At 40.5% G+C, this 25,432-nt stretch overlaps 2 protein-coding genes across 3 annotated transcripts; one reads left to right on the top strand and one right to left on the bottom strand.

Annotated features, from left to right (window-relative positions):
- The first annotated feature begins 20,610 nt into the window (after window positions 1-20,610).
- On the top strand, window positions 20,611-21,474 carry LOC111904624 (peptide methionine sulfoxide reductase). Its single transcript, XM_023900367.3, has 2 exons — window positions 20,611-20,965; window positions 21,072-21,474. The coding sequence occupies exons 1-2, from the start codon at window positions 20,645-20,647 to the stop codon at window positions 21,321-21,323; spliced, it is 573 nt and encodes a 190-aa protein (XP_023756135.1). The 5' UTR covers window positions 20,611-20,644; the 3' UTR covers window positions 21,324-21,474.
- Window positions 21,454-23,303, bottom strand: LOC111904623 (vignain). Of its 2 annotated transcripts, none has more exons than XM_023900365.3 (4): window positions 22,824-23,303; window positions 22,504-22,739; window positions 22,234-22,374; window positions 21,454-21,855 (listed from the first exon to the last, which is right to left on the bottom strand). In XM_023900365.3, the coding sequence occupies exons 1-4, from the start codon at window positions 23,269-23,271 to the stop codon at window positions 21,601-21,603; spliced, it is 1,080 nt and encodes a 359-aa protein (XP_023756133.1). In that variant the 5' UTR covers window positions 23,272-23,303; the 3' UTR covers window positions 21,454-21,600. The 2 variants fall into 2 exon arrangements, with proteins under 2 accessions (XP_023756133.1, XP_052626400.1); XM_052770440.1 differs by having other exon boundaries at window positions 22,234-22,371.
- Window positions 23,304-25,432: the final 2,129 nt, after the last annotated feature.

Genomic DNA, 25,432 nt, shown 5'->3' with positions numbered 1-25,432 from the left:
AGAAGGATGTATCAGGAAAGGGAAAGGGCATCCTGTATGAAAAGTTGAAAGAAGAGATAAAGGCTGATGATGAGGCTGAACTGGAAAGAATGAGACAAGTCCAGAGCATAATGCGACAACGAGCAAGTGATCCTCCCTCAATGAACAAAGGTGATCCTGCGAAGCTTTACTCTTACGAAACGATAGAGTCTAAAGTTGTAGGAAGGGAGATGTATGAGTTCGAGAAAAAGCCCAAACGAAGTTATGACATTGCGAACTCAGATCACTGTCAGCTGGACTTCCCTATAAATGAAATGTTGTTCATCACAGCTCAATACAAGATCAGTGAGAAATTCGATAATCCGGATGACTACACTCACATGAAAATCAGATTTCATGCTGTTCTTGGGAAGAATCCTGACGAAGTCTGGTCCCTGATGAAGATCAAGAAGGTGCTCACGATAAAGAAGGATGTTCTGTTTGAACACATACTTCAGAACTTTCGATATTTTGTCATCAGGGCAGACAACAAACAATATGACTTCACTATTGCTGACTTCCCATTGATGAACTGCAATGATCTTATTCAAGTAGCTTTGATTCTGAAGCACATGGAAGAGAACAAACTCAAAGGCTCAGAGACTGATGTTTTCAAAGTTGGGTTCGCACATGTGAAGACTTATATCGACAACTACTTCGATTGTCTTGCACTGACTGATGAGGAGTTAGCGAATGTACTTGGAAGAGAAGTTAAAGTTCCTTGGGAAGATACTTTGACACAATCAGCATTGTCGAAGTATGTAGTGGGTGAGATTTGCCTTAAACCATTCGGCATGGTGTTTTCGGGAAGAGACACTAAGGGCAAACCGAAGAAGTTCTTGTTCAAAGCTTCAGAGATCGAAAGATACAATTCTTCGCAATATACGCACTTCATTGTACATATGAATAATTGCAAGAAAAACAACGAAGGTGACAAGAAGGACTTGAAGAAGGTGATCTCCTGGTATGGAGAAGTGCGAAGAACAATTCACTCTGCAATTCAAAAGCTTTTAAGTTGAATTGTATCGACTGTTTACAAAGGGGGAGAATGTAGGTGTTAAGTTGTAAAAGTCGAATAGTGTCTTGTATTGATTCGCATTTTGTATATATTTTACTAAGTCATTTTTATATGCGAAGTAAAGCATGCGAAGTTTCAGTGTACTAGACTTAGTATACTTTTTGTAAGTTCCCTATAAATAGGGACTTAGGCTTGAAGTAGAGAAAAGAATATCGAAACACAGAAACTCTCTTCAGCTTATTCTGTAATCAGTCTTAATAAAACGAGATCTGATTAATATTTACTTTGTGTGTTCTTTATCATTCATCATTCAAATCTATTGTTTCGCATCTTAATTCTCGATAACAATTCTCAACACATGCAGATCTCACACACATATAATAGGCATTCAAGGCATCCTTCCTAGATCCTTAGCCCTAATCTAGCATGCAGTTCTCATAATCATATCATAGCATAACATAACATGTATGGGTATCTTGGGGAAAACTTACTTGAGCTCGGCCGGTCGCACGCATCACACACCGTGTTCCTTATCAAAACTCCTTATTTAAACTTTTAGAAAATTATTTTCTTGTAAAAATATTTCATACCCTCGATTTGAGTTCAGACACCCCCGAAGGTGTGTCTGAATCCCTCAAACCAAGGCTCTGATACCAACTCGTAACATCCCAAAAATCAAGACCAAAAATTTTGTTTTTTAATTATGTTACTTATAAAATAGTTTAAGGAAAAACATCGCCGATATCATATCAATCCATAAAATCATAGACACATGTCTTAAAATCATGTCATCAAAATAGTAATAATGTCAGAGTACAACCCCATAGATCTCAAAATATGGAATGATGTGTGTGCGATGCGCTGCTACAGTAGCGGCTCCTTCCCCTTCAACGAAGAAGTGCCTGAAACCAAAACTGAAAATCGTAAGCACAAGCTTAGTGAGTTCCCCTATCATACCACATACCATACAACATACATACCGCCGGGCAATTATGGGGTGCCCAACCTACCCTGCCAGGAGATTCTAGGGTACCCGAGCTACCCATGTCAAGTAGTTATGGGGTGCTGACCTACCTATGTCAAGCAAATCTGGGGTGCTAACCTACCCATGTCAAGCAGTTCTAGGGTGTTTACCTACCCATGTCAAGCAGTTCTGGGGTGCCGACCTACCCACGTCAAGTAGTTCTGGGGTGATGACATACCCTTCGGTTTATCCCAACCAGCTACGGGGACTATTTCACCCCCTAATACTACCACACAAAACATAGCTGTCAGGCATATCTGGGGTGCCGACCTATCCTTCGTTCCTAATGACAGAGTATCTTGTGTGCTTTTTGTATGATGTGATTTCTATGTGATTGTGCTATGTATGATTCAGAGTTTACAGAGTTAGGACCAGAGGGTCCACAGAGATATGGGACTGGAGGGTCCCACTGAGAAACACTGACCAGAGGGTCATACAGAGTTATAGCCTCGAGTGGCTAATATGTGTTGTATGTGGTATTTTGGGAACTCACTAAGCATTTATGCATATAGTATCGTGTTATGTGTTTCAGGTACCAGTGATGATCGCAGGAAGGCGCCGGCATGATCAGTACACACATGATGAGTTTTATATATTATGATCTTGGGATGTGCTACTATGGATTGATATGTGATACAATGACATTTTTTATAATATTTATGAATGAAAGTATGTTTTCGAAATTGTGAAAAATTGTTTGAAAATTTTGGGTGTTACAAGTTGGTATCAGAGCCTTGGTTTGAGGGATTCGGGTGCACCTTCGGGCGTATCTGAACTTAAACTGAGGATTCGAGAGATTTTCAAATTAAAATCACAAAATTTTTCTCAAAGAGTAAAAAGCTTTTGAAAGAGCAGAGCAGAGCAGTGTGTACGATCAGTCAACGCCCGAACGGTGATTTCCCAAAATACCCTTACATTATGAGTTATGAGATATGTTATGATATGATATGCATGTTAGAGTAGGCTAGGTATTCTTATTAGGACTAGAGTGGCCTGATTTGTGACGCCTTAGCCTAGGGGTTTTGCTGCTAGGAGATGCTTGAGAGTGAGTAGATAGCAGCGAGGCGCTTATGAAAGATCTGCTAGAGAGTAGACTATGCATGGAGAGAGTAGAGTACTTAGGACTTTGGATCCTAGGAGGAGGACTTGGGGTGAATATTGATGCGGTGTGGACGGTAGTATAGGGCCCGTACTACCGAAGGCACCGGATCAGTGCGCAGCCCAAGTAAGAATCCTTAGGGTACCAGGGATCGAGTAGGAATGGGATATCGAGTGTGTGTACACTCGAGCGAGTCTCTGATATTTTGTGTTGTATTTCAGAGAGACATCATGGTTCGGACACGCCACACACCTAAGAGCAGTGGTGTTAGCGATGAGGAGATTCGCCGGTTGATTCATGAGGAGGTGGTTGCTGCCATCCGAGCTGAGATACCAGAGATGTTTGGGTCTATCAAGACCACCCTGATCGAGACTTTTGACAAGCGTTACACTGCTCTTACTGATGTTGCTGTTGCTGCGGCCACCGCAGCCGTTGCTGCTACGAGGCCGCAGGGGGTGACTCGTTGCTGTACCGAGAGTTCAGCAACACGAAGCCACCAGAGTTTGACGGGACGCAGGATCCGATCGTTGCGATGAGATAGATTTCTGATATTGAGGGATGCTTCTATACATGTTCTTGTCCGGAGCATCTGAGAGTTCGGTTCGCGTTGAACCAGCTTCGCTTAGGGGCGAAGGATTGGTGGAAGTTTGTGACAACACACTTTTCTTCCGCAGAGCTTACCGCGGTGACCTAGGAGAGGTTCACTGCTATGTTTCATGATGAGTACGTTCACCCGTTGGAAAGGGAACGTTTGGCCCAGGAGTTTTTGACCCTCAAGCAGGGTACCGAGTCTGTTACAGTGATCACCAAGATGTTCCATGAGAGGGCGATGTTCTGCCTTGAGCACGTGTCTTCCGAGCAGGCACGCATGAGTAGATATTTGAGAATTTTGAGGAGAGACATCCACGATTTTGTGGCGACCTCAACGTACCAAACATTTGCCGAGCTTCAGACAAATGCCCGGAAGAGGGAGATTGAGCTCGAGACTCTCTCCAGGGAGGAAGCGGAGTCTCAGGGGAGGGATCGGCGACCGGCACAGTCCCAGCCGGCTGCCAAGCAGGCCAAGCCCGCTGATTTGAGATCAGGGAACCAGAAAGGCCGCACTTGTGGCAAGTGCGGCAAGAGTCAGGAGGGGGTGTGTAGGGCAGGGTCTTGCTACAAGTGTGGCAAGGAGGGGCACATGGCCAAGGATTGCCCCAAGGGGTTTGCAGTCTGTTTTCACTGCAACCAGACTGGACACCGGAAGGCCGACTGTCCGCAGTTGCGGGGGTCAACTCAGGGAGCATCACAGGGATCTGCCCCTGCTGCCGTACGAGCTACGGAGAGTCGGCCGGTGAAGGCCGAGGCACCGAAGGCTCGCGGGAGAGCCTTCCAGTTGACAGCGGAGGAGGTCCGTGCAGCGCCCGATGTTGTGGCTGGTATGTATTCTTTCATCTATTTATTTTGAGTTTGTGATGTTATGCTTATATTATGATATGCGTAGGTACATTTCTTGTGAGTTCGGTACCTACTTTAGTGTTATTTGACTCGGGTGCAAGTCGGTCTTTTGTGTCGTTATCCTTTTGTCAGCACATCAGTATCTATCGTGAGGCGTTGAGTCGACCTTTGCGAGTTTCCATAGCTGAGGAGAGGGCGGTGTATGCCACTAATGTGATTCGAGGATGTGTACTCAAGATCTTCGGCGCTGAGTTCCCGATTGATTTGGTCCCGATTACGATGGGAGATGTATGTGTCATCGTGGGCATGAACTGGTTGAGCAAGTTTGGAGCGGTTATCGACTACGAGCGACAGCTGGTGACCATAAGAGAACCTAGTGGGGGAGTTCTTACAGTTTATGGAGAGGGTACCCGTTATGGGTCAGCATTTTGTTCGGCCGCCAGAACGAGGCAGCGCCTACAGCAGGGCTGTAGCGGGTTTGTGAATTATGTGGTGGATATGAGAGTAGGTGCAGAGAGACCGAGGTTGGTCGATGAGGTTCCGATAGTGCGTGAGTTCCCGGATGTTTTCCCCTAGGAGTTGCCGGGTGTGCCTCCCGAGAGGCAGGTGGAGTTCCGTATCGATTTGGTTTCGGGGGCAGCGTCCTATCCCCTTGCGCCTCCAGAGATGCAGGAGTTATCCTTGCAGCTTTAGGAGCTGCCGGGAAAGGGGTTTATACGGCCGAGTAGCTCGCCGTGGGGAGCACTGATCCTTTTTGTCAAGAAGAAGGATGGTTCCCACCGGATGTGCGTTGATTACTGGGAGTTGAACAAGCTGACGGTCAAGAACCGTTACCCCTTAATGAGGATCAATGATTTGTTCGATCACTTGCAGGGAGCGTCTTGGTTCTCCAAGATTGATTTGAGGTCTGGATATCATCAGATGAGAGTGCGTGACGAGGATATCTAGAAGAAAGCGTTCAGGACTCGTTATGGGCATTACGAGTTTGTGGTGATGCCTTTCAGGCTCACCAATGCACCGGTGGCGTTCATGGATCTCATGAACAGGGTGTGCAGGCCGATGTTGGATCGTTCGGTGATCGTGTTCACTGATGATATATTGGTGTATTCGAGATCCAGAGAACATCATGAGGAGCATTTAAGGGAGATCCTTGGAGTTCTGAGATCGGAGAGGCTTTATGCCAAATTTTCCAAGTGCGATTTCTCGTTACGAGAGGTCCAGTTCCTAGGACACCTCGTCAACCAGAATGGGATATTGGTCGATCCGGCCAAGATTGAGGTAGTGATGAGTTGGGAGGTGCCGAAATCCCCTTTAGAGATCAGGAGTTTTCCGGGGTTGGTCGGTTATTATCGAAGATTTATCAAGGATTTCTCCAGGATTGCTGTTCCTCTCACCAGACTGGCCCAGAAGGGTGTGGCTTTCAGTTGGGGCCTGGAGCAGCAGGCCTCATTCGAGACACTTCGCCATAGATTATGTGAAGCCCCAGTGTTAGCCCTTCCGGAGGGGATGGAGGATTTTGTGGTATATTGTGACGCGTCGATATCGGGATTGGGTGCGGTGCTGATGTAGAGAGGGTATGTGATAGCATACGCATCGAGGCAACTGAAGCCTCATGAGACGAGGTATCCTACTCACGATCTGGAATTAGGGGTTGTGGTGTTCGCCGTCAAGATCTGGCATCACTATTTGTATGGGGTTCGGTGTACCATATACACGGACCACAAGAGCTTGAAGTATCTGATGGGTCAACCCAACCTGAACATGCGCCAGAGGAGATGGTTGGACGTGGTAAAGGATTATGAGTGTGAGATCATGTACCACCCGGGCAAGGCTAACGTGGTAGCCGATGCCTTGAGTCGTAGGGTAGAGAGTGCCCCAATACGGGATGTTTGTATTGTTGGTTTTGAGCAATCTAACACTTCCTAAGTGTGCATGCAACCCTAATAAACCTTGGATCTATGTTTTCTTCTAAAATACATGCAAATAATATTTTCCAAGGTTTCTTCCTAACTAGCATAGCATAAGGATTATGAATCATAAAACTACTAGTAGAAATACATACCTTTTGATGGTGGTTGATTGCTTGGAGTTTGAGAGCCTAGCACCAATAATGTGAATGCCTCAAATGGAATCACAAATCACCACAAACACTTGGAAAACTTTGAGAGAGTAGTATACTTTCGTATGAAATCGGCCACCACTAAGTCTCACACAACTAGTGTCTACCCTTAGCCCTATTTCTTGCATCATATGCTTCTTTATATAGTGTGCATGGTTAGGGTGAAACCCTAATAACCCATGTCTTTTCCTTTCCAAGGATCCATGGGTTAAAAGCTCCATGGATCATCCATGGACTTCCATATTAGCTTAGCCCATTAACAAATGAGTATTAGCCCACACTATATAAAATATAATAGCCCATAATTTAATCAGTCTTCTTTTTAATCTCTAAGTTAATTCATAATCAATTTAAGACTAAAACTAATTAAATAACATGACTTCATATTAATATATTATAACTTATAATATATTAATAAATCATAAGTATACAATTCTCATAAAATTATCCATAAATCGTTTGGGTGAACTGCAACCCAAATGGACCATGCCGGGTCGGGTCAAGTATGTACCAAATAAGTTATGGACTTAGACACCTTATCCAACAGACTCCCACTTGGATAAGTCTAATAACTATATTTGCGTATGTTACTTCAGGAACCAACCAGCAATCGTAGCTCTCGAAAACTCTGTTGAACTATGAAGCGCCATTTTAGATAAGTGATCATATAATCCTCTGTTCTCATGATATCAGCCGGACAAATACATGGAACAACGTCGTACTTATTGTCCAGCAGTTTGTTTCCCGATTTCCGATTTGTTTGACAAAGAACTTAATCGAATACATCAATTTAGTTCTGACCAGCCGGTACATAGGTCACAACAAAATCATCGAGGGGCCCAGATATCGCTTCTATTTCTAGAAGGAATAGATAAACTTCGACTCATATGCTTGTTCTACTACTTGTTGAATTGTACACAAAGGCACGTTTTATAACATCAAGTTACTGATGCGTTTACATGCAATCAATGCACAACCAACTCATAGGTAACAACTCATATCTCTAGGTTTGAAGATTTATATGATATTACCGTCTCACGATCACTCGAGATAAATTCCATGAAGTGATACAAGTGAGCGTGGGTTTATTCCAATACTCATAACTTATGAGCACTCATGAATGTTGTAGAAACCATTGCTATGACTAAACCCATTTAGCCATCTACAAACTCGATTCATGACAGTCTTGATTCATACCTACTTCCAACATATGAACGACTGTGGAGTGTTTAAATAACTTAGTCATTCGGAAAGAATAACCTAGCTATTTTGGAAGTCAAAACATGCAAAGTGAAACACAATAATAATCGAATCCAATATGGTCTCAGAACCCTTTTGAATATAAATAGAACCACCTTTTATTTATCACCATATTGATTACACATTATTCATTGTATAATGTTTCAAACAATCAACTTAAGACTTGAATAAAAACAACAGTCGTCCCATGCTCCTAGCATGTACACTTTGTTTTTCTAAACAATAGTTATGTCATACTCCAAGTATGCACACTATGTTTGTCTATGATCCTTACATTGTGATGTAGATCAATTGAACATGATTCCAATGATACTCATTTCACAATCCCAAATCCTTATTGTAAATGTGAGAATCCCCGATTCCTATCATTTACCAAAAATCTATTAGATTTTAAACTTTTATGCAATGTTCCTCTTGTAATGATTATGCACAAAGTCACCAAAACCTTGTCATCAGTCATTACAGAGTATTCCAAAGAAGGTCAACTTCTATGGAACGGAAGTCTCATATTCAAAGTACATTGCTTTGAACATCCTTCTTGCATTAAGGTTTTCTAATCTTACATAGATTGAATAACTTCCACTTATGGAGACATTTCCATAGTCCCATTTTGACTATCACTTCCGAAAAAGAGTTACTTCTTTTCGGAATATGTCAATATGGTCCTTTCCGACAACTTACATCATACTTCCAACTTTCCCTGAGCAACCAATCTTTGGCGAACCTCAGATTGTCCTTGACAATTGCTTAATCACTTTAGTCATATTCAGTTCTAGACTTTTCCCTTCTCAACGCCTTAAGCATTTGGAAAATTTAGAAAAGATGAATATTATAGCACATGCAATCGATCCTATATCTGAACCATATGGGACACGATTCATGATGTTTGACATAAAGACATGATACTAGACCAGTCTTTTGCTACCATATTTTTTATTTGCCATGTTTTCAAAATTTAACTATGAAGAGAGATGTCGTAATCATAATCGAATTTTGAAAACGCAATATATATATAGAATTTCTCCAAGTTGAACCATTCCAACATAAAATTATATATATATATATATATATATATATATATATATATATATATATATATATATATTCTTGACTAAAGATGATTAAAATCTCAATCTAAGCTTTAGAATTGAAACGAAGTATAATTTTCTCTCCCTTAATTATAGCAAAACAAAATTTTCAACCCCTGGAACTTCACGAATTGAAACTTTGTTTTCTATAATTAACATTGCTAACTTGCGACACTAAACGTAGTAATCATGCTCCCACTAACATGATGATTATCAGCATAACACTTATGCTCCCACTAGCTCTGACATATTTCCAGAAATCTGCTAGACTTCTGAAATTTAGATTCATACAACCTTTGTTAGATAGTTCACATATGTGTCTAAACGATTTTCAGAACTATGAAAAGGGATACCGTAATCATAGTCTTAATTGTTTAGACCATTGCCATTTCTCACAAGTCCATGTTAGTGTGCCGGTGAACCACACGCGCTCCACTAACGACTTTTGAAAATGCAAATAACACAATTGATATCTATGTAAAATCTACTTAGTGAAAGCATTTCCTCACCATCATTTTCATGAATCGGAGAGAAACGTTATGACACTTAGATTTTATAGTGTATGAGTTCCTATCCAAGTGAATTTGTCAAAACCATAATCACAAGATAAGGTTAGTGACAAATTCAGCCTTACATGGATTAAACTTGTTCAGTCTTAGTTTCTTGTCACCTTGGTAGCACAAGGCCCACCAATGCTTCCAAGTTGAACTCTGATAACTCACATGCAAATTCAACTTATTTGAAGTAGGTACAGAAATAAGAATTATGTCAACACGATAGGTTGCAAACCTTAAGTCGTGTGCTAGTGATAAATTACAGGTTTTACTCTTGATTAAATCTTGAAACTCTTTCAGGATCTTTAAGGCTCCCACTGTCCCCTTGACATATAAGTTTCCCCAGTCAAGAACCATTCCTTGACAAAACAAATACTCAAGGGATAGTTTGGATTCTTATCAAGACTAACACTTCACACAATTGGTCTTAGTTGGTCTTTGTCTCATCCAAGACATCACAACTTACCAATCTCAAATGTACAAGAGTAGAAAACATTTTACTCTTACATTTGACTAGTGTTAATAAATCTTCCTTTATGTCACTCAAGGTTAAAATCTTGGAGTATGACTCTAAGAATTGTTTTGGAACGAAGTATGACTCATCTTCTTGATTTTAACCAATCCAACAATTCATGACCTCTTCTTCTTAGCCATAACAATACACTAAGACGTCCTTAGAGTATGAATTTGTGATATGGTTTCATAATCATTAAGATGATCATGAAATGCGATACTAAAGTACACTCCCATCCTTTCAGATTTGAGAAACTTTTATCTTTCTGCCTAATTTGATTCTTCTCATTTGTTTTGTCATACATTGTAACCTTTCCAATGTTACAGAATTATACTTAACCTCATAAGTATAATCATATTTACTAATCTTTAGTAAATCATGACAAATCAATCTTTGTGGTGGACCTTGACCAGCACACACCCAATGTACCTAATTCCTTAGTCCTTCAATTGACTCACATATACATGTGATCAAAGAATTAGTCTTAATTTTCAAAGATGAAAATTCTCATTCATCATACAATATAACTTGTATGATTCCAAGTTTCTGTCCAATTGAAACTTGGGTGATGAAAAACTTTCTTCATTCGGTAAATTCAGACACTACCACAAATGAAGGAATCAAATCCACTTTCCAATATTGCTATTACTGGAAACATATAAGCAACAATTTTCCACAGATGTCATTGTAAGGATATTTTTAAAATAAATAAAATTAAAAACCCTATTTTTCTTTTATTTTAAAACTTTGCGGAAAAACTTATCCTTACAATCCACATGAAAACCTTGTTGTTATCTATTCATAAGCAATATATTATAACTCTTAAGCAACAGCTCAAAATTCTGATTACCGAACCATGCGATCGAAACCCACCTTCGCAATCAGAATCAACATATACTTACTTTAAGCTTCCTATCTTTTCTTTGATTCTTAAAACATCAGCATGTGACCCATTCACATTATGTAATAAGAATCTCCGAATAGGAACTTAATAGAGTTAGACAGTGGACTTTACTCGAAGTAGAGTCAAACCTCTTGACTTGATCAACCTTATGACCTTTCAGGTGAATAGGGCAGCTTCACAACCAATGCCCCTTCCTTTGGCAACAAAACACATGGACCCTTTGGTAATGCCACATGAGACCATCTCAGACTTAGCCTTTCTCTTTACCATTTGGTCAACCGAGTTGACTATGGCCGATCCCTTTCCACTGGGAAGAGAAATGCTTTTCTAGATATCCAATGTTACCATTGTCAATGTCCATTTAAGACTTGGGAAGTTGTTCTTTTAATAAAATTTGCTTTACTGGTGTTCCAAATCATTGTTGATTCCACAACACCAAGCAAATAGATAACATCATTAAGGGTCATGTCATAGTCTGTCTCATAGTAGTCCCAAAGAGACTCACTATGTTACTAAGAAAGTGATTGAACATCCAACTTTCACGAGACTTTGACACCCAACTCTCCCGGCTTGTCAATATGTGACTTTATCTCCAAGATGTGAGCACACATAGACTATGCTTGCCAATAGGGATTGAGTGACTTTAAACTTTTCAAGAACTTGTGGGTGAGGGAGAATAATTGGAGGAGGCGGAGGAAGTGAAGCATGATGTTGAGGGACACCATCTTCAAGAGATTTGGTAAGATCATAGTTGTCTGAACCAGACATCTATAATGGGAGAAAATCAAGTTAGTTGATTCAAAATCCTTAATATAACACCCAATATGAAATATTAAGGCTAGGACCCAACACAATATTTTATAATTTGGAAGAGGGATGCCGTAATCCAAGCTAAAAAATATTTGAAGGTAGGCGAATGACGATTCACCAATTTCCACCATGAAAAACGAAATAATTTATTAGGTTTTAATTGGATTTGAAATTCCTAGATCTTTTGAGATTCATTGAACTTTTCAATGGCATGTTTCAATCTCGAGTGTGCCTTCTCAAATTTTGTGACTGGGATGCCGAGGATCACAAAACAAGGTGTGAATAACCATACCAATTCACTTGGTACCCTTAATATTATCACCTAATCAATGTGTCGGTTAACCACACACGCTCCATTGATCTATGACAAACATTAAGTCACCCTTCGTGATCCTTACTAGTCCAAGTTAGTGTGCCGGTTAACCACACACGCTCCACCAACGACTTGGTAAGGTACAAAGTGTGAATTCCATGGGCTAGCACCAAATTCACATTTTTGCTAAAGTAACTAAGATTGGGAATTAAATAAAAAAAATATTTAGTTACTTTATAATAATCATTATACTTTTAATGAGAATTTAAAGTCATTGTCCTACCCGTTCGGCTAACGACCCTCCACCGATCAAGCAAGCAGTGGGTGAGAGTGGACACCCATTAAGTTGCCATTTTATAGGCAACAACCTTATACCCACCTTATAGACCGGCTTCGTGAATGAGGCCTACTAACGGTAAAACGACTTGTTCTTATACATATATGTAATAATTAACCATTAATCTTATAATAGTATAAGGGTAGAACTTTTAAAACTCTAGGATGTGGAATTAAAGTTTGTGTGAGACTTTACAAATTCCAAAACTTGAGGGAAAGTTTTGAACAATTCATAAACTTTTGGATATTCATAACTTATGAGTTTTAATTAAGTGTTTAAAACTTTTAATGAAGAGTCTCTTGGAAATCCATAACTTGAGGACAAGTTATGAAGTCCATTAAAGCATTTATTAGAAAAACTCTTCTAAAGTGTAACTTATGACTTCTTAAAAAACATTTAAAAGAAAAAACTTTTGGAATTCCATAACTTGAGGACAAATTATGAATTCCATTAGAACACATTAAGATCAAGAATTAACTAACAAACAATTTGCAAATAATTCCTATGATCTAACAAAACTCATATGAACATGAACATCCACATCAACAATTTCAAGAATCATATGAACACATACAAACTTGAAATTTTGATTATAACTTTGAAATTGGTCCACCATCATCATTACCACATCAAAAACAGGTTTTATAAGATCAAAACAGTTTAAGGTAATGATTCTAGACCAATTCCAGCACCAAAACTTGAAGATATGCTGTCTGGGGGTCCAACTCGTCGAGTGCATGAACCAACTCGCTGAGTTGGATGAATTTTGTCTTGGACTCGTCGAGTCCCTTCATGGACTCGGCGAGTCTGCTGTGCAGACAGCACATAAACTTCGATTTTCAACAATTTGCATCAAGTATTCAAGAAAACAAGCCTAGTCTCTGATACCACTGTTGGGTTTTGAGCAATCTAACACTTCCTAAGTGTGCATGCAACCCTAATAAACCTTGGATCTATGTTTTCTTCTAAAATACATGCAAATAATATTTTCCAAGGTTTCTTCCTAACTAGCATAGCATAAGGATTATGAATCATAAAACTACTAGTAGAAATACATACCTTTTGATGGTGGTTGATTGCTTGGAGTTTGAGAGCCTAGCACCAATAATGTGAATACCTCAAATGGAATCACAAATCACCACAAACACTTGGAAAACTTTGAGAGAGTAGTATACTTTCTTATGAAATCGGCCACCACTAAGTCTCACACAACTAGTGTCTACCCTTAGCCCTATTTCTTGCATCATATGCTTCTTTATATAGTGTGCATGGTTAGGGTGAAACCCTAATAACCCATGTCTTTTCCTTTCTTAGGATCCATGGGTTAAAAGCTCCATGGATCATCCATGGACTTCCATATTAGCTTAGCCCATTAACAAATGAGTATTAGCCCACACTATATAAAATATAATAGCCCATAATTTAATCAGTCTTCTTTTTAATCTCTAAATTAATTCATAATCAATTTAAGACTAAAACTAATTAAATAACATGACTTCATATTAATATATTATAACTTATAATATATTAATAAATCATAATTATACAATTCTCATAAAATTATCCATAAATCGTTTGGGTGAAGTGCAACCCAAATGGACCATGCCGGGTCGAGTCAAGTATGTACCAAATAAGTTATGGACTTAGACACCTTATCCAACATGTATGAGGTTGACAGTGACGACTCCGGTGATGGACACCATTCGGGAGGCCCAGGTAGAGGCCATGAGACCGAAGAACCGCAAGAGAGAGCGGGTGATCGGGCAAGTATCTGAGTTCATTCCCGATAGCCAAGGGCTTATGACCTTCCAGGGCCGGATTTGGGTGCCATTTGAAGGCGGAGCACGTACCATTCTGATGGAGGAGGCGCATAGATCGAGGTTCTCGATCCATCCCGTGGCCACTAAGATGTATCTGGACCTGAAGAGAGACTATTGGTGGCGCTGTATGAAGAGGGATATGGCGTGGTTTGTAGAGATGTGTTTGACCTGTCGTAGGGTGAAGGCCGAGCACCAGTGTCCGCATGGCAAGTTGCAGCCTCTTGAGGTTCTCGAGTGGAAGTGGGAATAGATTTCCATGGACTTTATCACAAAATTGTCGAGGACTACGAGGGGAGTTGATGCAATTTGGGTGATTGTTGATCGGCTGACAAAGAGCGTTCATTTTTTTGCTATTAATGAGAGCTCTTCTGCAGAGAGACTAGCGGAGGTGTATGTGAGGGAGGTGGTATCGCGACATGGTGTGACGATCTCGATTGTGTCAGATCGAGATGTACGTTTCACTTCCAGGTTCTGGAAGAAATTCCATGAGGAGTTGGGTACGAGACTACATTTCAGTACCGCTTACCACCCACAGACAGACGGACAGAGTGAGTGGACAATTCAGACGCTCGAGGACATGCTTCGGGCATGTGTGTTGGACTTCAGAGGAAGTTGGGACACGTATTTGCCATTGGCTGAGTTTTCTTATAACAACAGTCACCATTCGAGCATTGGTATGCCCTTCGAGTTGTTGTATGGGAGGAGGTGTCGGACTCCCATCTGTTGGGGAGAGGTAGGGCAGCGAGTTATGGGCAGCACTGAGATAGTGCTTCAGACGACAGAGCAGATACAACAGGTTAGACAGAGGTTGTTGACGGCCCAGAGTCGCCAGAAGAGTTATGCGGATAGGCGGCGATCCGAGCTTGAGTTCCAGGTGAGAGCCCTCGTACTCCTAAAAGTGTCTCCCTAGAAAGGAGTGATTCGATTTAGGAAGAGGGGCAAGCTGGGGCCCCAGTATATTGGGCTATTTAGAATGATCGCGAGGGTGAGCAGGGTAGCATATCGCTTAGAGCTATCTGCGGAGTTAAGCCAGATTCATGACACCTTCCATGTGTCTCAGTTGAGGAAGTGTATTGTCGACGAGTCGGCAATGGTTCCGTTGGAGGATATCCAGTTGGACTCGAGTCTGAATTATGCTGAGAGACCGATCGCGATCTTGGACCGGAAGATCAAGGTTTTGAGGAACAAGGAGGTGCCTCTGGTTCAGGTCCAGTGGCAACACCGGAGGGGGTCCGAGCTGACTTGGGAGCCAGAGTCAGAGATGTGGGAGCAGGATCCATAGTTGTTTTCAGCATGAGACTTCGAGGGCGAAGTCTGGTTCTAGTGGGGGAGAATTGTAACATCCCGAAATTCAGGTAAATCCATTTGACCCTTCTCTTTTATCAAGTTGTCAAGTTTAGCCCTTGAGTGAAATTGTAGCAAATGAGTACGATGGGCGTACTGGGGAGTATGCTGCGCGTACTCATGCACTTAATTTGGATGCGGACTCGCCTAGGTACGTTGGGCGTACCTAGGGTTACATTCGGCGTAGCGGGCCCAGGTGCAAACCCTAATATGTGGCTTATACACTATTTAAGGAATGCTAAGGCCTTATCCTCGGCCACCATATCAGAGAGTGAAACCTAAGAGAGCATTTCCTTCGTCCTTAAGCTTGTGTGTGTGTTTTGAGCTAAAAGTGCCTTGGTGTGTTAGTGAAGAAGAAGGATAGGAGCTTGTAGAGGCTAGGGCTTGAAGTGCAAGTTTGGATCTAAGTTTTTCAGAGGGAGGAGCTTCATCTAGAGGTATAAAGCTCAAAACTTTCCTCTTTATTTTGGTTTGGTGTCGCATGGACCATTTATAGGGTTAAAAGTCCCAAAGGTGGAGACTTTATGAGTGTAAGGGACTCCATGGACCTAGATTTGTCCCATTTCAGTAATATTTGTGTTGTAGATCCATAAAAATCCCAACTTGGTCGTTGTTATGCGGTCATGTTTGAGCTATGAGCTTTTTTAGGGTTGGAAATGGAATGGTATGGGTTTTGGTGACTTTTACAGCCATGCAAAGGCTTATAGTCACCAACTTTATGGATTAAGAGGCTTAGAAATGGTCATATCTGAAAGTTGAACGTATGTCTTAACTGTTTAAGACCCCAAGAGCTAAGGAGTCTGAAACTGGGAGTTACGCGGGGCGAAGTCCGAGTATGCGCGACGTAAGGGGTCGCGTTCCCCGTTTCTGTGAAGTCGCCGGGTACGCCCAGCGTACATGTTTGGTACACGCAGCGTAACCCGGAGAGTTGACTTTTGTTGACTTTTAGGGTTTGGTCAACCTTAGGGCCTTTAAGCCATGAGAGGGATAAAATGGTCTTTTACCCTTCTGAGAGTGCTAAGAGAGGGAATAGTCCAGCCTTGAGAGTTGTATTGATTAGAGTGTTTCTTCCATGTGATTAGGCGGAGGCTAGACCAGATTTTACCGAGTTCGGGATTACCGAGTTACCCGAGGTGAGTCTTCTCACTATACTTTACCAGATAGTGGTTATTAGAGTTATGTAACAGAGTATTTTGTATGCTTTTTGTATGATGTGATTTCTATGTGATTATGCTATGTATGATTCAGAGTTTATAGAGTTAGGACCGAAAGGTCCAACAGAGTTAGGACCAGAGGGTCCACAGAGATATGGGACTAGAGGGTCCCACTGAGACATACTGACCAGAGGGTCATACAGAGTTATAGCCTTGAGTGGCTAATATGTGTTGTATGTGGTATTTTGGGGAACTTACTAAGCATTTATGTTTACAGTGTTGTGTTATGTGTTTCAGGTACCAATGAGGATCACAGGAAGGCGTTGCATGATCAGTACACACATGAGGAGTTTTTATATATTATGATCTTGGGATGTGCTACTATGGATTGATATGTGACACAATGACCTTTTTATAATATTTATGAATGAAAGTATGTTTTTGAAATTGTGAAAAATTGTTTGAAAATTTTGGGCGTTACAACAAGGACAAAAATAGTATTTTCTATTAAAATCTAACAACTAAAAAGTTAGATTTAACGGCAGGAGGACCTTTCATGTAATTTTACAAATGACAAGGACTGGTCGTGTGACTTTTTGCTAGGAAATCCTCAAAATGCGATATTCTGTAAATCACAGGGACCAATTATGAAATTTTGTCTAAAACAAATAACATGCAAGAAAACTAGATATAATCATCAAGATTAACCATAAACTTATTATGGTTAATGTGTTTTATAGATCTCAGAAAGAGAGAATTCTCACCAAGAGAGTTTTACAAAAACGGATACAATCAAAACTAAACCCTAGCATATATATATATATATATATATATATATATATATATATATATATATATATATATATATATATATATATATATAATATATATATATATATATATTTGTAACATCCAAAATTTTCCAACCAATTTAAACTTTTCAAAAACAACCCAATTTCATTAAGTTATTACAAAAGGTTTTCAATACATTTATTATCAGAGTATTCCCAGAACCATATCATAAAACATGAACATGAGGAGCGGTACGATCACGCCTTTGTCTTGCCACGGTCTCCTGAAGTACCTGAAACATTAAACCACAACTGTAAGCCCGAAAGCTTAGTGAGATACCCCCAAAATACCAACCACGTATACCATACACATAACATATCATATCATAACAGAACAACCATGCACTTCGGGTCTACTGTGTGACTGGTCCGCCGCACCGGGCCTTCAGTCCACCTGGTCCACCCTCCGAGTCTAGCCATATACATCGAGTCTGCAGTGTGGTTGGTTCGCTCGCACCGGGCCTTCAACCCACCTGGTCCACTCTCTGAGTCTACAGTATGACTGGTCCGCCCGCACCGGGCCTTCAGTTGGTCTGGTCCACTCTCCGAGCCTCGGCACGTCTGGTCCACCCTCGTAGGGCCTACAGCCTATCCGGACCGCTTGCTGGGCCTTCGGAATATCCGGTCCGCCCTGGGTATGTTGGCCTACAACACAAAGCAGGACTCGCCTCAACCCAACCCCAGTCAACCAACCATGTGCACATAAACATATAATCATATAGCAATTCATCACTAACCAACCGATCTAGCAGATCACATACATAGCATACTCTAACCAGGATACCGACCTAACCGGTCACTAACATAATATCATCCTATATATACCAGGATTCCGACCTTAACCAGGTCTCTCACATACACCATCCTAACTACCAGGATGCAAACATATAGCAAAGCAATAACGTAACAACTACCCGGATTTCCATCCGATAAAGGGCCGGCCTTGGTGCATCAGACCCTGTTGATATAGTGAGGATAACTCACCTCGCAACTGCTAACTGAAACGATAAGATCACACTTCTCCAACCTCCGACACGAACTCCACCACTGATCGATACCAAATGACTGAACTCAATAAATACCAATAATTACCAAAATACCCCTGGAAGTCAACTGGTCAACTCTTGGTCAAAGTCAAAGTCCTCAGTCAAAGTCAACCTTCCTGACTGACTCTACTCGCCGATTCAACCCGCTGACTCGTCGAGTCCCTATACTCAGAAACTCCCAATCCACGACTCAACTCGCCGAGTCGCCCCAAGACTCGCCGAGTCCAACAAACTCTGAGTCCTTTCTCGCTCAACTCACCGAGTCGTCCCTCGACTCACCGATTCACAGCTCAACCAAAAAGGTTAGGACTTCACGACCAGACTCGCTGAGTCCAAGAACAGACTCGCTGAGTTGTTCTTCTAACTTGCCGAGTCCATGCACATATTCATACAACTCGTCGAGTGCACCCATGTGACTCGCCGAGTTTAGACGTGACATCTTCATCCAGACGATTTCAGGCCATTCCAATGCTTCCAATACATAGATCTGGACTCCTAGGGCCAGATTCACACGTAAAGTTTCCAACTTTACGTGCATGCAAGGCTCAACAAGCTCCAACAAGCTAAAAATGAAGGTTTAAGGCAAGGACACTCTCAATCACGCCCCAAAGCTATCACTTTCTGATCACATGGCTCCAAACCAACCTAGATCTGAAGTTGCAACCTCAGATCTAGTCTCTATACCCGAAATAGATCCCAACCATGCTAAAGAACCCCAAATCACACACCATGGATGAAATAACAAGGAAATAGCTTAAGGTAAGGTCCTCTTACCTTAGAGATGAGTCTAAACTGATGTAGACTTCAGATCCACAAGATCTCTTGATGCTATCCTCAACTTCCTCCAACTTTCTCTTCACTAATTCCTTCTTCAAAGCTTCAATCTTCTCAACAATAGAGCCACACACGAGATGAGGGTTTCTGGATCTCAAATGGGTAGCAAAGAGGCTAAGGGTGGCTATAATGTGCTTTATATAGGGCACAACTCCCGAAATTAGGGTTTTCTCCCTTCAGCACCAACTCGCCGAGTCCACTTCCGACTCGCTGAGTTGGTCAATTAACACTTGACCAGAATCGCGACTCGACTCGCCGAGTCAACCTTCCTTATTTACACTAAGAACCCTGAACTTGCACTTCTGAACTCGGGGTGTTACAATATTCCTTTGGGGGGGGGGGGATTTTTATCGACGTTGGATTTGGTCTGGTGGGGTGGAAGAGGCGAGAAGTGGTTGTAAGTGGCAGGGAGAGGGAGTCATAGAGATGGAGGTCGGGTTTGCCGTGTGTAACCGGTAGTCAGAAGGAAAGAGATATTAGGTTCGAGTTTTACTTAGTTGGTCCCTTTAGTTATAGGTTTTATTGAGTTGACCTTATGGTTTAGTCTTTTAATTATTTCAAATCAAAGGCAAAACACTCATTTTAAGCTGTTAGATCTAATGATGGAGTGACAAATAGTGTAATTTCTCCAAACCACAGAGATGCATACTATCAACTTTTTCGATCAGGGACCAAAACTGCAAATTTGAACAAACCACATAGACCATTTCTATAATTTATTTTTCATTATATTAATGGTTTTCTTGCGCCAGAAGCTGTGAAGCTATTCAATAGAGTCCAACGGGTCATGCATAGTAATATTATGACTGCAAGATCTATCGATGTTTTTAAAAGAATTAGTTTTGTTAGTCAAAAAAGAGGTTGCGGCACAGTTTGTTACTCGTTTATCCATTGTGTATATGTAAAACTTTCTTGTTATATTAAAAAAATAGAAAAAAAATTATAAGACTAAAAATAAAAGTTCAAAATAGTCTGAGGATGCTTTTGGAAATTCATTAACGAGTTGACCATTGACCGTTGACGAAATTCAGGCCATTGTTGTAGATAGCGCAACTCCGTCTACTTCGTAGTTCCTACATCGTCTTACACAAGAAAAAAAAATGGCTTCCGATGAAATCAAGAATCCTGCACTGGACCCAGATACGGATTCTCCGGGAAAACCAGGTCACGAATTGGCCGAATTCGGAGCTGGATGCTTCTGGGGTGTGGAGCTAGCCTTCCAACGCGTCGAGGGAGTCGTGAAAACAGAAGTCGGCTACTCTCAAGGTCACGTCCATAACCCTAATTACCGATTGGTCTGCACCGGAACCACCAATCACACCGAAGTTGTCCGGGTTGAATTCGACCCGTCTGTTTGTCCATACACCAACCTGCTCTCCCTCTTTTGGTCCCGCCATGATCCTACCACCCTCAATCGTCAGGTATACATCTCTTTTTATGATTCATAATTTCGATTACAGAATACTCAAATTCTTGATTTCAAGTTCCGATTGTTACTAAGAACTCGATAATGTGTTCTTGTTCTAGGGTGGTGATGCAGGTACCCAATATCGATCAGGGATATACTACTACAGTGAAGAACAGGCTCGTTTAGCAAGAGAATCGTTGGATGAAAAGCAAAAGTCTTTGAAAAATAAAATTGTGACAGAAATTCTTCCGGCCAAAACTTTCTACAGAGCGGAGGAGTACCACCAGCAGTACCTCGAAAAGGGTGAACTTTCAGGTTCTAAACAGAGTGCTAGAAAGGGATGCAACGACCCCATCAGGTGCTACGGATGACAAAGTATGTTTTTACAGAAACTCAAACTAATAAAAAAGATATATGTTGTTCGTCTTTATTTGCTTTCAAATGTACAATCGTGTCTCTTTGTTCAATAATTGTTAAACATCTATGCTTATGCTATTGAAATTGTGGATTTTGGAATATAAATCTTTATTCGATGATCTTATGCCATACAGCCATAAAAGTACTATCATTACATCAAAGATAAAATCTATAATGTTTAATGAAGAAAAGGTATAATCAGTAGTACATGTGTGTGGGAATTTGTGTAATTTAGAGTTCATCTTTGGTGGATGATGTGGGGTTGTTAGAAGATTTCTTGATGGGATAAGAGGCCTCCATTGCTATGCCACAAAGTCCCCTTTTATCAGAAATTCCTCTTTGCATCCTAATGTATCCCTTCTCTCCCCATTCAGCTCCCCATGAGTTCTTCACTATCCAATATTTGGTTCCATCTAGAGTTGTCCCGTATCCCACGGCTGCCACCCCGTGATCCAACTCTGTTCCACACTTTCCCGTAAAAACTCCCTGTTACATCACCACAAAAAAAACAATCTTTATTTTCAGTTTTCAGTTTTTGATTGATTTATGTTCTTTTAAGTTTCAAGAATGTGTGCGTGCATAATGAAACCCCATCTTTACCTTTCAGATATTTGATTGATATATGCTCTTTAAAGTTGTATAACAATTTGTAATTTTATGTTTGGATTCTCAAATTGATATATGATGTTTCAAGTTTCAAAAATCTTTGCATGAAAATCCCATCTTTACATTTCGATTCTTTTACCAAAATATCTTCTTTCAACTTCCAAGGATTTATTCATAAAGACGTTTAATATATTTGATTAAAATATGTTCTCTCAAGCATCAAGAAACATGTTTATGTTGTTTTGTTCAAGTTTTTACCTCCGAATAGAATTGGAAATCTGGATCTCCAGCATCAATGGCAACAGAAACAGGCTGGTTGGCTACTGCTTTCACTAGTGCTTTCTCATTGTTTTTTGGTACATCCTCATGCCCATCGATTGATACCACCGGAGCATTCTTCTATCAAAAAAACAAAAATTCAAAATTTTAAGAATCCGCTTAAATTTTGTTTTCAAAACTTAAAAATATGGGAAATTCCACCACCAACCGGTCCCACAACCGGTATATATATGGTTAGAAAGGTTTTACCTTTTTAGAATCACACTTCTCGTCTAAAGCCATGTAAGGGTAGTATTCCTCTTTAGTTAGACCTCCGATCTTTTTTATGTAGTCAAACGCCAAGTCCATTAACCCTCCGTTACACCCTTGGTTTTCTTTAGTGTCACAATCGATAAGTTCTTGCTCAGATAACGACACTAACTCCTTTGTTTTGATGTAATTTATTCCTTCAACTGCCACAACGGTTGAAAATGCCCAACAACTTCCTGTAACATACAAACATATCAAAACTTTAAATCCCGAAAAAAGAATTCGGCTCTTTAGTGAAGTAGTGATATTTAAAGATTTACCGCATTGCCCTTGATCCTTGACCGGGGTGACAGCTCCTTTCTTTCTCCAATCAACCGAAGTAGGGACAGAATCGACATTAGCATACATGAATGTCTTGTTGCCAATTCGATCCCCTTGCAACATCCTGTGATGCTTCACTTTTGAACCCGCAAACATGGTCCTGAACTCATGGTTAGTCATGTCTGCAAACTTGTTAAGCTTCAACTTATAAGGCTTGTCCATCTTGTTAGTTTCATGAACATGAAACGCGTTGGCTTTAAACACGTTGAACCGCCTCTCCTTCTCGTGGTGGTTTGCCGCCACCTTGTGGTGGCTCCTCCACCGCTCATACATATCCCATAAACTATCCTCCGTTTCAAGCTCCTTTTCATGGAAATCAAAGCTCCATGCAATGCCTAAAACCAAAGATAAAGAAAGAGAAACCAAAAGAAACTTGGTGATGGACATGTTTTTTGGTTAGGGTTTTGATAATGGTGATGATGATGAAAGTTGGGGAGTCAGAAGGTGGTTTATATAGAGGAAAGATGAAGAGTGGTTCCAAAGAGTTGTGCATGTTGAAATGAAAACGTTACTTATGGGCATGAACAACCATCGGGAATCAATAATGGCGGTGTAGAGAGAGAAAGATGAGAGAGAAGAATGTGATGTTAAAATTACCTGAAATGTATATCAAAGTCTTGTAATGACAACTGATTCATGTTGTGAGTGGAGGAATAGAAGGTTTTGGAGGATAGGGTTGATATTATGGTGATGTATGCATGGTATACACGTTATGGAGTTGCAATGGGTGGCAGGAAGGCGACAAATTGTATCGGTCTTTTTGTTGTGCACCGTTCAGTTTTCTAGTTCCAATTGCTAATTTTAGCGTTCTTTTAGGTTGCTTATATGCTACAATCAATTTGTTGGGTTTACTTTTATTGCTTAAAACCGGAATTTTCAATTTGTGAAATTCTTTTTTTCCTTAAAAAAGAATTCTCAAATGTAATGCCACCAAAAAGATTTAGATACAATTCTGTTTAAAACAATGATAAGATATAAAAGTATACATATAAGAAAGTTTTTAAATCAACTATATAATGCACATTGCTAAATTACATCATTTTTTAAGGATATGGTTAGATATCAATTGGTTGACTTGTATTTAACAATGTATGAAATTACCCGAAATATCATTTTTAATTTCATATATGCTATTGAAATCGACACCTAGGAGAACGGATGGATACTTAGTTCTTGGATGTTCTATAAATATTCGATGATGATGATGAAGATCAATTAAAAATCTATTTACTAAAATGTTCATATTTAGACTTCTAATCGGCTCATGACCATATTTCCAATAACTATTAAAAATCAACCTCTAAGTTGTGAACTAGTCTTTATAAATTATAACTCATGATGTATAACGAGTTTTTCTTACAAAAAATCTACCAATAACTCATGAGATTCATTACGCTCGTAATACTAATTTATGTTAAATATTTTCAACCATCCCCAACCGAACATGAAATTTTGTGCATGTTATAATAAAGTTACGTTCGTGAGAACCAAGTCTATAAACTGATCCATGTGTTTAACAAACTCCTCACCTGTTAGAATATTTAGGGTTTGTAGTGGAAATTTGGATACCAACTTGGATCGTGAGAACACTTTCCGAACTGATATTTCTACCTTATGTCTGGGTTGCAAGAAATTCAGCCTACGATAATCCAAGTGGACACTTACGATTCTAGACACAGAAATTGTAAGCCAATTTGCTAGAAAGATTTTGTAAGAGTTTGATGAAAATGTGTAACATCCCGGAATATCAAGAGTAGAGTTGAAGGGCTAAAAGTGTAAGTGTGAGAGGGAAACTCGGCGAGTCCACGAGTGGACTCGGCGAGTAGGGTCGCGACTCTAGTCGCGTGTTAAGTGATCGACTCGGCGAGTAACATGGATGGACTCGGCGAGTTGGTGCTAAGTGGAGAAAACCCTAATTTCGGAAGTTGAGCCCTATATAAAGAACATAACACTTCTTCCCCCGCCTCTTTACCTTCCCTTTGAGTTCCAGAAACCCTAAATTCGTGTGAGCCTTCCTTGGTGAGAGATTAGAGCCTTGGAGGAGGTAATCTTGGAAGGAAATTGAAGGGCAAGAAGAGTAGAGCAAGGGGCTTTGCAGAGAATTGGTTCATTCATCAGTATGAGCCTTCATTTGAGGTAATAATCTTCTGTTTGAGCTTTTGTACATCTAGATCTATCATTGTGGGGGGTTTTGGGGCATAAATGAGGTCCATCTCAAGTTTGGTGTAAGATTTGAGGTTGCTACCTCAGATCTAGGTTGTTAATGATCCAGAAAGCCATAAAGTCTATGCTCAAGAGTTGTTGGTGAAGTCCTTTTGTCCTAAACCCTAGCTCTAGAGTGTAAAATGTCTAGATCTCTTTGGATTCACGTAAAGTTTGCCACTTTACATGATGGATGGCTTGTAGAAGGGTAGATCTATGGTTTAGAGCTTCTGCATGGCTTGGAAAGCCTCTGTATGGTTTCAGATCTAGGGGTACTCGGCGAGTCACAAGGGTGTACTCGGCGAGTTGCTTGAAGATAGACTGAAACTCGACGAGTTGGAAGAAC

Source organism: Lactuca sativa, chromosome 4 (assembly GCF_002870075.4).
Source record: "Lactuca sativa cultivar Salinas chromosome 4, Lsat_Salinas_v11, whole genome shotgun sequence".
Taxonomy (NCBI): domain Eukaryota; kingdom Viridiplantae; phylum Streptophyta; class Magnoliopsida; order Asterales; family Asteraceae; genus Lactuca; species Lactuca sativa.
The sequence above is the reverse complement of the archived record's forward strand: the minus strand, read 5'-3'. Positions and strand labels throughout refer to the sequence as shown.